The sequence below is a fragment of the Sphaeramia orbicularis genome, chromosome 14 (genome assembly GCF_902148855.1).
Source record: "Sphaeramia orbicularis chromosome 14, fSphaOr1.1, whole genome shotgun sequence".
NCBI lineage: Eukaryota > Metazoa > Chordata > Actinopteri > Kurtiformes > Apogonidae > Sphaeramia > Sphaeramia orbicularis.
The window spans coordinates 28402952-28417718 of record NC_043970.1 but is presented as its reverse complement, the minus strand read 5'-3'; the positions used below and the strand labels follow the sequence as shown (position 1 = coordinate 28417718).

General features: G+C 38.1%; 1 protein-coding gene across 1 annotated transcript; it reads left to right on the top strand.

The window, feature by feature from the left end:
• The first annotated feature begins 7994 nt into the window (after window positions 1-7994).
• Window positions 7995-9231, top strand: gsx1 (GS homeobox 1). The gene is given in 3 exon segments (XM_030155080.1): window positions 7995-8226; window positions 8229-8372; window positions 8477-9231. Coding segments are annotated over 3 exon segments (729 nt in total). The 3' UTR covers window positions 8830-9231.
• The last annotated feature ends 5536 nt before the right edge of the window (window positions 9232-14767 follow it).

The window sequence follows — 14767 nt, the reverse complement described above, 5'->3', positions numbered from 1 at the left end:
ATCAGAGAGAAGACGATGGAAGAAAAGTGAATGAAGGGAGGTAAAGAGGGGAGGGTCAGAAAAGTAAAGGGGTGAAAAGGAGGGAGGAGTAGTGAGTTGCCATCAGAAGTTGTTCTGCAGCGCAATTCCGCTTTGTTTTCCTTACAATAAAGTCTCTTACATGTTGGCCTACAGCATAATCATTTGGTGGAGAGAAATGAGGCAAAGAGAACATTGAAAAAGACGCTTTGCATTCTTTCGCTTTTGTACTTGGAGACTGTTCATGAAAGAGCAACAGACACAAAATAGAGAACAAAGGGGGTAGTGTGGATGAAGGCACTATCACTGACATCCCCAGCACTTTGAACAACTTGTCAGTGCAGACACTGAAGCAACTGCATTCTGTCACATTTGTGTACAAACCCCTTGAAAGGGCTTGCTGACCTGCCCATATCCCTTTATTGGGGTTCAAATGGCAAGAGGCATTCTTTGTGTCTGGGAGAGTTCATTAAATTCATTGGTTTGACCTGTTATTTCTAGGCCAAAAGTCTGCTGATTTGGAAAAATGTGAGTCAGCCATACGTAATAGCCTACTGACCTCCGCAGGGTTACAGACCCCCTTTGAAGAGCATTTCAAGGCTTTTATATGAATAGGGTCAAAGAGAAAGTTTGGGACATATCTATAGCAGAACCAATGGATTCACATCAAAAGAGAATTTAAAATCATCCAAAGATATTTAGACCTCTAATGGCCCTCTGAACTTTTTATAACAATATTCGGACCAAAAAACCACTTTCACATCATTTTTCATTCATTGAGAAATGTGCGAAGATTTATGAAACAATGTCAAAAGTCACAGTTGGAGAGTTCAGTTGTTGTGTTATATTACTATCAAAGACTCTGTAGATGGTAAATGGTGTATGGCAAATGGTGCTCTATGTCTTGTAAACACTGAGGTAAAATATTCTGGTCCATTTTAGTTCCCATAACATCATCACATTTAGATGTAAATAGGCTCATTAGATGGACCAGTCTATCATGTTTGCATCTTTTTCTCATTTATTATTGTCAAAAACAGGCCAAGGCCCAGATCATGCAGAGAATGTGAGTTGTTAAAGTCCTTTTTTAAGGCAATCCAACACAATATTTCATAAACTTTCTGGCTTCTGTGGGGTAAATGTGTAACAGGATTAACAGATATTATTATTTAAAACCAGTTATATTTAAATATCCAGATATATGGGCAGACATAGGTTTACCAGACATCTTATGGCATTAGCAATATTTACCATTTGAAAATACAACAAATGCATGAAAACAGAACATTTTATGGACACTTCGCTGTGGTTTTTTTGTTGATCTAGTCTTAGTCTCTCCTCTTAAAGCTGCACACTTCTATTTGTGCTCTTTTTTTTTTCTTTGTTTTAAAGCACTTGATTGTAGCAGTAAATATTCTGAGAATCTAAACCAGCCCATTAAGGTTGATTTTTTTTTTACTTAAAGAAAACTGAGTGTATGACAAAGCCACACTTTTTTTATTATTATTTGTTATTAATAAGCATATTTATTGAACTTCATTTGGTGTGACTTCTGCATAAAAACTAAGTAGCTTCATTTAATAGAGTTTAGTAGAATCACATCATGACAAGGAAAGGCTAAATCTCTGGCAAAAAGGTTGTCTCTGTTTCTTCATGGACTTTTACATAATGGATAACCTATATAATATTGGATTTTTTTTTAAAGTGGAATATCTGTGTTTTCTTTGTGAGAAGCCATAGTTTTGCAGATACACCTTGCAGCAGCACTTGACCTGCAACAAACCACAATAGCAAAGTGATGTGCAAATTCAGAAACTACATTTATTATTAGTGTATAAATTCCATAAACACAAAATAAAAAGCTGACAGTAAGAGAAAACCATGAGAATAAACCTTGTTCTTTTTTCTCTTTTTTTAATTAATTGTTATATATTTTCAATGTATTACATATAAATACATTTCTTATGCATTTTCAGTTGAAACACTGTTAATTACAAAGAATGAGTAATGAATTATAATGTATTAAAGCTGAATTTTTAGGCACTAATTACTACAGAATGTACTTTCCTATGGTCACATATACTATATATACATACTTCCATACTGTACAACTCTCTCCATGATGTTGGTAACCATCATTACCACAATATATTTTAAACCATAAAGACCCAAACATCCACCATCGACCAAAACCACCTACTGATATAAACTGTTTAATACCTGTTGATCCACTAATTTAATAAATACATGTAAATAATTGGTTTAAAATACTGTTTGTCATCTTTACATGGTCATCAGATATGACCCATTTGGGCGTTCAGAGGCTCCATAGTGAACGTGCAAACACTGTTATCTTCTACAACATTGATTCACCTGTAAAACCCATGGAGTTTGATTAATGACAGTGGATGGACACACTTGGTTTATGTTAAATTAATGACAGATTTGCTGAAAAAGTTGCTTTTTCTTCAGTTTTCTCTGTTTTTGATATAATAACCCTCAATTTTAATCTGAGCTTTCATGAACATCTAATGATCAGTTAATTGCATAATAATAATAATAATAATAATAATAATAATAATAATAATAATAAATTTTATTTATAAGTGCCTTTCAAGACACCCAAGGACACTGCACAACAAGATAAATGTAGGAAAATACAGGATTTACACTTAAAAAATGCTAAATAAGGAGTATAATATTATAATAAATGGTGATAATTCACTTAAGAAAGGTTAAATATAGAACTAACACAAAAGTAGCACTGGGTCTTTATGGGTTAAGCTAGATCTCAAAGTCTCCTGTCTCAGACTTGACAAGTGTCAGCATGACGTACAACATGTCATTTGTCAAATGCAAATCACAGAGATGCTTCTTTGTGGCCTCTTGCTTTTCAGTGGCGGCCTTATTGAGTAGAAGTATGCACTGAGTGTTTATTAAAGATAGTTTAGCATTTACCACAATAATTGATCCTACAAATTAAACATACTTAAACCAAGTTTATAAACACAAACCTTCCCTTGCTTATCATATGTAATTGAACGTAATATATGTATTCTGCTGTATTATAACATAATGACATACAAAATAAAAATTAGGAATGCTGGTTTTCATATAAGAGTGATCAGTGACCACAGTTCAAATCAAGACTCAAACTTATGGTTAAAAGATTATTAGGAAGAGATGTCAATATTTTATTAATGCTACTTTAAAATTAATACTTGTTTTGATTTAGCGCGTCTTACTTTGAGTTTTAGCTGATGCTTTTAGTGCAATTTTCACTGTATCCAGTTCTGTTTAATGGATTTAAAAGGATTTGTTTTTTGTTTTTTGTTTTTTTCAAAAAGAAAAAAAAAAAAAAAAAAAAAAAAAGTAAGTTTTAACATACCCACTGTCTGTTTGATAATCCCCATCATTTGTTTTGACCACTTTCAATAGCTGTAGTCATTCTGTTTTCAGCATTGTTCCTAGAGTAGACTGAAAAAATGTTTAAAAATCATACTGACAAAAACTTTCAACAGCTTATACAAAACAGTCATTTGCAGTGTGTGACTTCCTCTTTACAAAGGCCTGATACACTCAATATCTACACAGCTGTAAGTGTGAACAGCACAAAAAAACATTACAGTGCTTTGTAGTGTATATTCTGTTTGTTTTACTGATTAGAGAAAGATGACAATAGGTTAATGTTGCCTAAATGCATTTATTTTGCGTCATTTAATAAAATGATGGTGATTTACTGATACAGTTAAATAGTATATTAGATCCTCAAGTCTTGCATATGCTTCCAACAACACATACATAAAACAAAATTGCAATTAAAGAAACATGTTTTCATTCTTCTTCTGGCTGATTCACACACACAGGTTAATATTACAGGTGACATAGAAAAAAGCAGTAAAAATGGTTGTGATCATGTGATTTAAATTCATTCTGTCGTGACATATTCATAAAAAGGCCTGTTGTGAATTGTGCTACAGTTGTTTGTCATTTGTAAAAAGTGGATCCCGACTGAAAGACGAGTGGGACACATTGATATTACAGATATTACTGTGCCAGTTTTGTAGAGTACAAAAACATTCCAGCTTTGTTAACACACACTGTCTGGGATGAAAGAGGATCGAGCTGCAGAGAGCTGCAGTATGTTGGAGATGTGTTTTGTAAGAGTTACTCCTTTTTAGTCAGCCTGAGTCATGTAAAAAACCTCTGACCAAAGAATCTAATTTTGTGCAAATGAAAAGGAAAATGGTTTTGTTTTTGGGCACTACTGAGGTAACTTAAAAACTGAAAGTTATGTTACAGAATAAATCAAAGTAGCAGGGGCACAGAACTGTTTTCTTGCCATCTAATTTTTTTCCCCTTAAATATTTAGAATCAAACTTTGTGTTTTCAACTCATGCACATTTTATCTAACTTTACTGCGGTTAAAGTGTAACATTTTACTTTATTTTATTGGCTTGATGCCACATCGAAGCAAAGGGAAATGCTGTTTGCTCTAACTGTGCGATCATGAGTTAAGCAGTACTTGTATATAATTATCATCCTGAAATGATCCCTCAAACACCTCCTCATCCCAAAATAATCACTGAAACAGCTCCTTTAGATGTTATCAGTGAGTGTTCAGCATGAATATGAGACTCATTGGTTCTTTAATTCTTTATATTTACAACTGCACACCCTGTTTTGCATATAGTTTCACTTATGTCAGTGTTCACCTGTAGAGCCCTTATTTCTGTCACATTGTGGAACCTCATCCGACTCTCTCTTTGTCAGTCTGGCTCTCTCTTAAGGATTCATTAGTCCCTATAGACTCCATCAGCCTAAACATATTGCACCATTCAGCTGGTACTTATGTGTCATCTGTTATCTATTGGACTGGTGTTTCTGCTGAGCATATGAATGATAATCAGGCCTTTGTGTGTCCATAGAGGTGCAGCAGGATCTGCAGTCTGTGATGTTGCCTCAGGGGGAGATTAGGAGGGGCAGCCGGCCCTCTGTGTCACGTCGACAGTCACAGCGCCCATCCACGGCTGGGCCAAACCCCACTGGGACCTTAAATCCTGTTACACTGTCAGCTAAAACCATCATTTGTATTAGAGATGTGTGGGTGTTTAAGTGTGTGTACATATTAAGTGTGGGGGGATAGTGTCTTAAACTATGAATTATTCATACCAAAAGAAAAGGAGATATTGACTACATCTCCATAAACAGACTGCTCTCTTTATGTCATCAGGCACGAGATCTTTGGGTATAATTGCATAAAAGCCCCTGAAAATGTGCTTCTCCAACGGCACAGCAGGCACTGGTCAGTGTTATCATCAGGGATGAATTTGAGTGATGGCAATTGTTCCAACTTAATATCTTATAAATAATTTACTATTTCAGGGGTATCACCCCCCCTATCAAACATTAATGTTAAGGAGCTTTATCAGCCCACAGCTGTATGCTAGTGACTGAACACATGAAGCTAAACTGAATTACTTTAGCTCATTTGTTTGAGGGAAAAAAAACACAGACAATGCTGAACCTTATCATAAGTGGCTATAGATATATTTTTTTAGCGTGGAACTAGTGCACAAAATGTAATGGAGTCGTTATAGTGTGAGTGGGCTATTTTCCTCGATTATTTATCTCAGTAACAAGTGATTATGGAGAATGAGATTCTTTGCACTTCTGGCCCGCGCCTCCAGAGGGAGGTCAAAACTATTTGTCAGTCTCCAGTTGGGATTGCAAATTAGGAGAGCCTCCCTGCGTGACGACCCATGAAACCTCTATTCCTATCCACAGGGTGACTGCTGTACATAATTTGAAAATTAGGGCCTTTGATAACATCTTTATGTTGAGCAATACATCAATCTGCCTCCGCCGTGCAGGCCATGGCTGCAGGAACAGCTGGATTTTTAACGGGATGCTGTTTTAAATCGGCAGCGTTTAGGATGGAAATATCTGCCCGTTTTGTCTGTTTCCTTTGAGGCTCTCGAATATGCATGTTCTCTGAGAGTGTCCACCGGAATTAAGGAGGTTACTTCTGATCATCTGTGTTCCACGTGCTATGATTTGCCTTGCCAGTCTGCTCACTTCCATCTCAAATAAAATGTTTTCACATGTTTCATGGAATGCAACAATATTGACAGAGCAGTTAATGACAAAATCCTGGCAGGAAATGAAAGGAGGCTTAATAAGAATATGAAAATGAAAATGGCTCTCACAGATATAACAGGTTTTTGTCCGGATGACTGGATCTTGTTAAAGGGTTTAACTGCTTCTAATTTGTACGTACTTTAATGGCGCGGCCTAATTACAGGTCTAGCCTTTATGGAAGATTAGTGGTGTGAAGCTGAGCCCATTAGGCCTCTTTTATGAGGGGAAAACAGATAGCATCACACCGTCATGTGGAGGCTGGAGCTGGAGGGCTAATTTGCAGGACATGACAGTTTATGGGAAATAATGCGCAAAGAGGATGACATGTACAGCAACAACTGACCAAAGAGAGAATCTACCTGAAACAACCCCACTAATTAAAAAAAAAAAGATATAGAAAAGCGAGTTAAACCTTTTGTGTGGTCTTATAAATATAGACCACCAAATTATTTTTAAACACGCACTTAGTCCAATGAGACTGAAACTGTTTTGATGTTTTTTTAAAAATTATTATTATTTAGGATATAAGATATTGACAAAGTCCTTTATGTTGGTCTGCCAAAAGAAAAGTCCAGCTCACAGGAGGAGAGATGACATTCCACAGTTTACTCACACATTACGGGTCCCGTCCCTTTGAAGGTCTTGTTCAGAGAGCCTTAAAGTGAAAGAAAATGTTTTCCTATTACTTAATTCAATCAGAGTGCGAGGCGGGGGCTTGACGCGCAGCGCATTGGGCTCCTCTATGACAGAGTCGCCTTTGTTGCATCTATCCGCCGCTGTCACACACTTTAATTCGACTCTCTTTCTCTCTCATTGAAAACCCTCCACAATGACATTCAATAAGGGCCGCAGAGTGAAAACCTGGTTATTTTTACATATTCTTTCCCCCGACTCGGCAGGGGCCCGAGCAAAGGAATTAATCACTGCTCTTTAACAGCACTGCCTTCAGGCAATGACTTGTCCCTTTTTTGTGCCCAGAAATGACACATTAACCTTAAAATGGATATGCATAAACTTTACATTCAGCTGTTGCATTTATGTTTGTGCTCAACTGTCAGGAAAGCAACCACACAAGTGTACAAGGCCTGTCAGGCTGTACACAAACGGCCTAATAAAACTCAAAACAAGCAGTAAGGATCAAGTTTTCCAGTGTTTAAAAAGTGGATGAACATGGATACATTCAATAAATTAGTAGTTTTTCCTTCAAAATATTGAAGTTGTTATTTTCCACAGATGAAGAAAGCATGGTAAATTATACTGTGATGTACCTGCTGTTATTAAAATGATAAATGTGCCTTTGGAGCTGCGAAACTGTGTTAAAAGTTGTCGCCGGTGTTCCTGGTCGCTGCCAGGTGGCACAGGCATTAAGGCTTTAACTTAGACTCTTAAGTCACCAATAATGCGTCGAAACATTGAATAAATATACTAGATTTCATTAACTTGACAGAAACGTTTTTGTCACAAATTTAAGCTGTGCTGTATGATAAAATGAGAGTGATGATAAAAGGGAGAATGGGCAGTGCCGCCTCTTGCGGCGTGGGTGGGGCTGACAAGAATAGACTACATTATGCAGTTCATTTAGTTAACAAGTGAAATAATGGGGAAGCGTGCAGTGGGAATGCCGAGAGAAAAGCACAAAACCCTATTGAGGGCTCTTGGCCGCTTACAGCGTAACCGTCACATGGCCGAACCGAGTCCACGGCGGCTATTTAAGGAGCGGCGGTGCGCGTTCAGCACCACTTCGCTGTCCACCGTCCACAGGAGAGCACACTGACGCACTGACGCACGACGCGACGGCTTCATCTTCACTCACATCGAGCAACAAGTTTGCAAACATGCCGAGGTCTTTTCTTGTGGATTCCTTGATTTTAAGGGAGGCCAACGACAAAGGAAACGAGAACAACCCACCTTTATTCCCTTATGCCGTGCACACGCCTCACCACCCGCACGGGCTGCCGGGCTCCTGTCACTCCAGGAAAGCCGGACTGCTGTGCTTCTGTCCGCTGTGCATGACTGCTTCCCAGCTCCATCCGTCTCCGCCGACCCTGCCGCTCCTCAAAGCATCTTTTTCCCCTTCAGCTCACAGTACTGCCACTCAGCACTGTCGAGGCAACACTCTTCATCCAACAGCGTCAATCTCAGCCACGGACCGGGGATATACCAAGCTGCGTACTCCGTTCCAGACCCCCGGCAGTTTCACTGCATCTCTATCGGTGAGTAAAGAAGGATTTCGAAATTTTAACAACTCATAGAAGACACTTTTCATTTGCTTTCCCTTATATCTGTGTGACTCACCATCTCTCTTATTTTTCTACAGAAAGCAGCAACAGCAAACTTCAGAGCAGCAAGCGCATGCGCACAGCCTTCACCAGTACACAACTTTTGGAGCTGGAGCGAGAGTTCACCTCCAACATGTACCTCTCCAGACTCAGACGCATCGAGATCGCCACATACCTGAACTTGTCCGAGAAACAGGTGAAAATCTGGTTCCAGAATCGCAGAGTGAAGCACAAAAAGGAGGGAAAGAGCAGCGGCCAAAGGACTGGATCACATAACTGCAAATGCTCATCCCTGTCAACTGCCAGATGCTCGGAGGAAGAGGAGGATGACATGCCCATATCTCCATCCTCATCCGAGAAAGAGGACGTGGACCTGTCCGTGTCCCCCTGAGCTGCCCCTGCCTCCATTATGAAAGATTTTGGTCCTCATGATTTTGACTACAGCCAAAAAAGACTGTTCCACTCGTGTTCAGTCGTCTGTACATAGAAAGAGAATATTTAATCAGGGAGTTGCCCTGAATTATTGTATAGCTGTATACATGTTGTACGTTTTGTATGTAGTTTTTTTCTGAAAACGGTCCATTTGTTGTTGCCAATCCGATGAGTATGATAGGCATATTTGTAATGACAAACCCAAATGACAAAAACAATATCAACATTGTTTATTAGTATTTTGGGGAAGACAGTATTTTGTATACATGGTGAATACTGGTTAGATTCATTCTATATGGATGGAACTGTGACTTAAAATAGGCTATGGAAAGCTGGAGAGAAATTCCTTCACTGTCACTACGCTGAGATCACTCTGAAATTATAACTTCAGTGTAATTGAAAAATATTTATTTATTTAAAAATGTTGATAAATAAAAATATTTCTGAGCGTATAGGCTATGTTGTCGTCTGAGTCAAACCTGTTGCTCATTGCGCACCACTGAGTGCGCACGGTGGCGCACGGAAGGCCAAGCCAGTTTTCATTTTAAAAAAAATCTTAAGGAAGCAGAAATTACATAACATTTTAACCAAGAAAAGATTGGGTGACACTAAGAAATTGCCAAATACGGTGTGAGATAAAAAATAGTAAAGATGAAACTGAATTTCATCGACACATTTAACTGCTCCGGCTGCGCCTTGTGCCAACGAGTGTGGAGGTACGGCACATTTCTTAGTCAGTGCACACATGAAAAACGTTTTTCTCCGATGCATGTTAGTGTATAAAGTGTATTATTAATTTTTTTTACTTAAAGCAAAAAAAAAAAAAAAAAAAAAGAAACGTATGTAAGAATTGTTTGATGTTAGGGCAACTAGGAGTTTAAAGGGGACTGACGTGATTACATTTCCCAAAACCAAGAACAAACTCGACAAAACAAAATAATATTCCTGACTTTTTCCTTGCCCACTATACGTAGAAACAAAAGAATGCATGTGTATTTATAAGGGGCACATTAGGCCATGCATTAACTCAACTGCATCTTTAAACCAGTCAATCAAAAGCTCAGTAATCTTTATCAGGGAGAGATGATAAAGGCGCGAGCTGTGGGGTTTTATGCGCTTTCCCTGGGGGACCCTCAGCTCAGATATCTCTTGAGTTGCCCTTTGGATCTCTTTTCAAGGTTCACTATGACCCGTCTCGTGTGACTGAGTTAATAATCACTATGCGTGTAAAATGGTGCATCAGGAGTGTGAATGTCTTAAGATATTGATCTAACATGAAAATAAATGAGGAAAAGACACAATTTGGTGTCCTTGACCCATATTGTTCCATTGTCAGCGCGATGAGATGGTTACATTTATTGACAGTTTTATGAGCTCCAGGTGTGTTTAAGCTCTCAACCAAGCCTCCTCAACTAGAATATTGTTTCAAAAATAAAAAATCATTTATTAATTAGCATAATAATTTCTGGTTTGTTGGGAAAATGATCCAAACCAAAAAACTGAAATGTTACGGCAAGTCAAATAATACGCAGTTGTTATCAAACATAATTCCAGTCTTTTACAGCAGACTACAGCCTTTGGGTGAATATCTCAAAAATAATTTACAAATATATTTTTTTCCTGCTGTTAAAAATATGTTATTTGATGAGTAAAATGTCTGTGAAAAGACCATACCACGACTTCAGCCTATGGATCTGGTTTTTATTCGCCTATTTTACGCATCACCACAGCTGCTCTATTACCAAAGCTTTGGTTTCCAAAATTATATCTGTCGTGTTGAATAGGCTTTAAAGTATAATAACATGCATAGAAACGTATCTATAAACTTTTTTGAAGAGAGTAAAAACTATTCTTAAATTGCGTACTGCACATTATCTGCATTAGTGTGACTCTTTTGGATGTGAAGTTTCACTTGTAAACTTTCATTTAATTGTTCACTTAACCATTTTAACAAAACTCTAATATTTGCATTTGTTAAGATATGGGATTAGACCATTTTGTTAATTGCACCATAGAGCCCCATTTTGCTCACAACGTCCTCTGCAAAGCGCCCTTTATCCATTCAATAGCCCGGGGGTATGCGCCCTGGGGGAGCTTATACGCTCGGTGCTCCAAATGCTCAATTTATTTATTCTTAATTTTGTGCCGATCAATTCATTGAAGCAAAAAGGACTACGGTGTCTTTTTAAAAAGAAGAAAAGGGAATTGTGGACGTAACCTTGACGGAGCTGAGTAGAGGGCTCCCCTGACGCTGGAGAGCCGCTTGAGTCAACAGGCGCCCATCTAGCAGACTCGCCCTTGTCTTTATTCTGGCTAATTTTTTATTTACGGCTTTTCTTTGACATGTCTCTTATCTATCAGATTAAAAGAACAGCTTGTAACAAATCAGTCTGCACGATTTACAACAGCATTAAAAGGGGACAAAGGGAGCAGGCAGTCAGTACCTGAGAGTCTGGTAGACGGCGCGGCGCTGCAGCTGATTCGATGGTTTGAAAATACGCACGAAACAAAATACTTGAATCCTGAAAAAGAGCCTTTGTACGTTTCTTTAGAAATCAAGCAATTCTGCATGACAAAGGACAATTAATAAGCCGTCTTTTCACGACCAGCAGCTGGTTTCCCCGTCAAGGAAAGTTGGAAAAAATTCAGACTGAATGCGCGCAAAAGCCCTTTGCGCGCAGACAGCAACCCAAGGTGACCCATTTGGCACAGTTAAAATAACCAAGCCGAGGTAAAAGCGAGGGAACTGTCAAAAACATTTAAGCTGAAATATCTTGAAATTGCAAATCCCTTTATGTGGAGGGACGCTGCCGATGTGGGTTAGTCGTACAAAGGAGGTGGTTAAGTTGGAGAGGCTTTGGAAACGGACACGTGGCTTCTCAATGAGAGCTCTTTTGGACCCGCGTGGCTTACTGTGGCACTGCACATTCACTTAGTTTAAACTTATCCAGCTCAATAAATATGTGTACTACGCCTAACATGTTAACCAACTCACTTTAACAAACTACTTTATAAACTTTTTAAACACTTTGGCACGTTTTTAAAGTTTTCTATACTCCATTTTAAAGCACAAATGACTTCTGCTCCAGGCATCCAGCCTCACTCGTGGATTTAAGTAATTCTTGAATTAGAGGCATCATTTTTGAGAAAATATGTTTGAACAAACACTTAATTGTAAAATGTACTTTACTTTTAAGATTTGACTGCTTTTGTGATAGTTTTTTTGTGTGGTTTGCGTGCGTCTGTTTTAAATAAAAAGTGAAATGGATGGAAGTTTTGCAGCTTACATACAAGTCTGAATCTGAATGCGTAATCCAAAAATGGGAAGGTTTATTTTTGTGTTAAAATTTAAAAGGTAGTGAAATATTCTATCTAAACCTGCATGTAACAAAAAAATATGACTGTTAATTCCGAACTTAGATCTGTAGAGTTTGGATGCTTCTGTGATTCTGCGATTTGAATGTGTTGAAAGTCGAAAAAAAAAATAAAGTGCATCATGTCTCATTATGGAACTGTTAGTGGAAACAAAATCTGTTTGTCCTACTGAAGTGGCAGGGAAGGAAACCGCTCACATTACCTTGAACTCCAAATGTTTTCTGTTGCAACATTCGAACCCATTCAGCTGTATATAATCTGTTTAACAGCTAATCAGTAATGTAAGTTGAAGGACTGGCACGCAGCTTCACTTTTCCCCACTTTCCCCCCTCTAATTGAATATTCAACGCGCGCACCGTGCTCTGCTTGCCTTTTTCAGTGTGGTGAGAATACGCCTTTTTAATTCTCGGCCCCATACACAAGCAGTGTCAAAGGTCGAGAAATAATGAACTGCGCAGACATGGAAGTGACCTCTGCAAACGCCGCCAAATGACTGATTCTGAATGGGACTATAATATTGGATGTAACATTTCTGGATTAAATAGACTGGGGTTTTGTTTTGCGCTTGACTCCTATCCATTTTTAGTCAGTTTACATGCACACAAGAATGTCTGACTCTAAACTGCAAACAGAGGCCTGCACCTGGTGTGATGTTATGCATGATGGATCGAAGCAGACAGTGATGCATTTCAACGCACAGGTGGAAAACTTCATTTCTTGGCCTTGCAACAGACTATTTAAAAACAGATCATGTAATAGAAAAATCAGATTATGTAGCTTTGATATTTCCAAGCAGTAGGCTTTTCCACTATTTGATATTTAAACCAATTTCTGCAGAGTAATTTAATTTATTTACCCTTAATATTTGACTTATTATGCAATGAAAAAGCAGAAAGAAAGGTGTTCTGTGGCGATGAGAACATAAAAGTACGCACACCGAGCGCACAATCCACTCCTGTTGGCGCACGAACTGCAACAAAATATAGGCCAGCATACGGGTGACGCAAAGCAGCGATGTGTTTGCAGTTAAATGGAGAAAAACTGCCAGTCTTTGAACGTGGTATAGGAGTCGATGGAGCACTTAATACACCTGCAGCAGTGCACATAATTCAGTGGTTTATCCTGCATTTAGTGGATGAGAGTGTGGAGCAGGAGCGTCATCTGCTGGCAAAGAAAAAACTGGTTCTGGGTTCATGGAGACTGGAGGATTGTCAAGCCAGTCAGGTGAGTAATATTCTTAAAACACTGTTATTGACAAAGAGCCAGCCTCTTTTAAACCCTGACTGTATCTGGTTGTGTAGTATCACAGTAGGATATCATGATTGTTTTATTCAAAGGACTTATCATTGATTTTCCTACAATTTAACAATAATTTTGTCTTGTAAAGTATCCCAGACTGGAACAAAAACATTTATAGGACCCCAGCTCCCCACTTTGGTGTGGCACGTTTCCGATCTAGAGTACTTGGCTTTCACAAGTTGTAGAGAAAGTTAATGAACATTTTCATATTAAATACAACTTAGGAATAGTTAGGGGGTGTTTTTGTAAATCAATATGCTCATATAGCCATATTAATTTTCTTCTTTGCGTTAAAGTTCGGGGCACATTGTTATTATACAAAATCAGGCCTTACAGTTGAAACATAAGTGAGCCATTTTAACCAATTTTCAGCGAAGATATCAATTTTACATCTCAGTTTAAATGTGATTCTCTCCATAGCATATATACTGTAAACAACATCAATCCAGTCATTTATAGTAGGTATGTCTCTTTTTCTGGTCAAAGCCTTCTTGCTTGCTACTAACAGTAGTTTCGATAAACATGTATCTCTCTTTGCACACTTGAGTTCTTCTAAATTGTTAAGGTACATGATTTTAAAGTCAAAACAGATTTTAAACTTAAAAACTGCCCACAGGAGGACATGGACACATCTCCAAAATGGAGCCACAGAGGGACAATTTGCCATAGTACTTCCACAGGACCTCCAACAAGCAGTCTGATCAGAGTATTTAGCCTTTTGTGCTGGGGTACAAAAGAATCAAGTCATCTTAGGAACTGTTTTAAATGCACGAGGGATTCATAATTTGCACCATTAACCCTTTCATGCATAGGTCACTACAGTGGACAGTTATTCTACAGCTGTTCTCTTGTTTATTAATGGGTTTTGTTGTTTTAGTTCCATATCAGCCAACACAGTGGACACTTATGCATCATCCCATACACTGACATTCATACCATTACTGTAACTGTGCTGTTTTTGATAAACCTGATCTGCAGTGACATGTTTGAATGTAAATCAATTGCTTTTTGTTAGACAAAAAGGTTTTTTTTTTTTTTTGCATATTATCTCCATGAAGTGAGTTATTACTAGCATTAGAATATGTTAAAATGTGAGAAGACATCAGATTAGCAGCATTAAAAATGTTTTTATTTCATTGTTTTCATATTACTTTCTGATATTGGGTTTTAAACACATGTTTCTTTACTTCAAAAATTAAATGCATGGATATTTTTGTAACGCC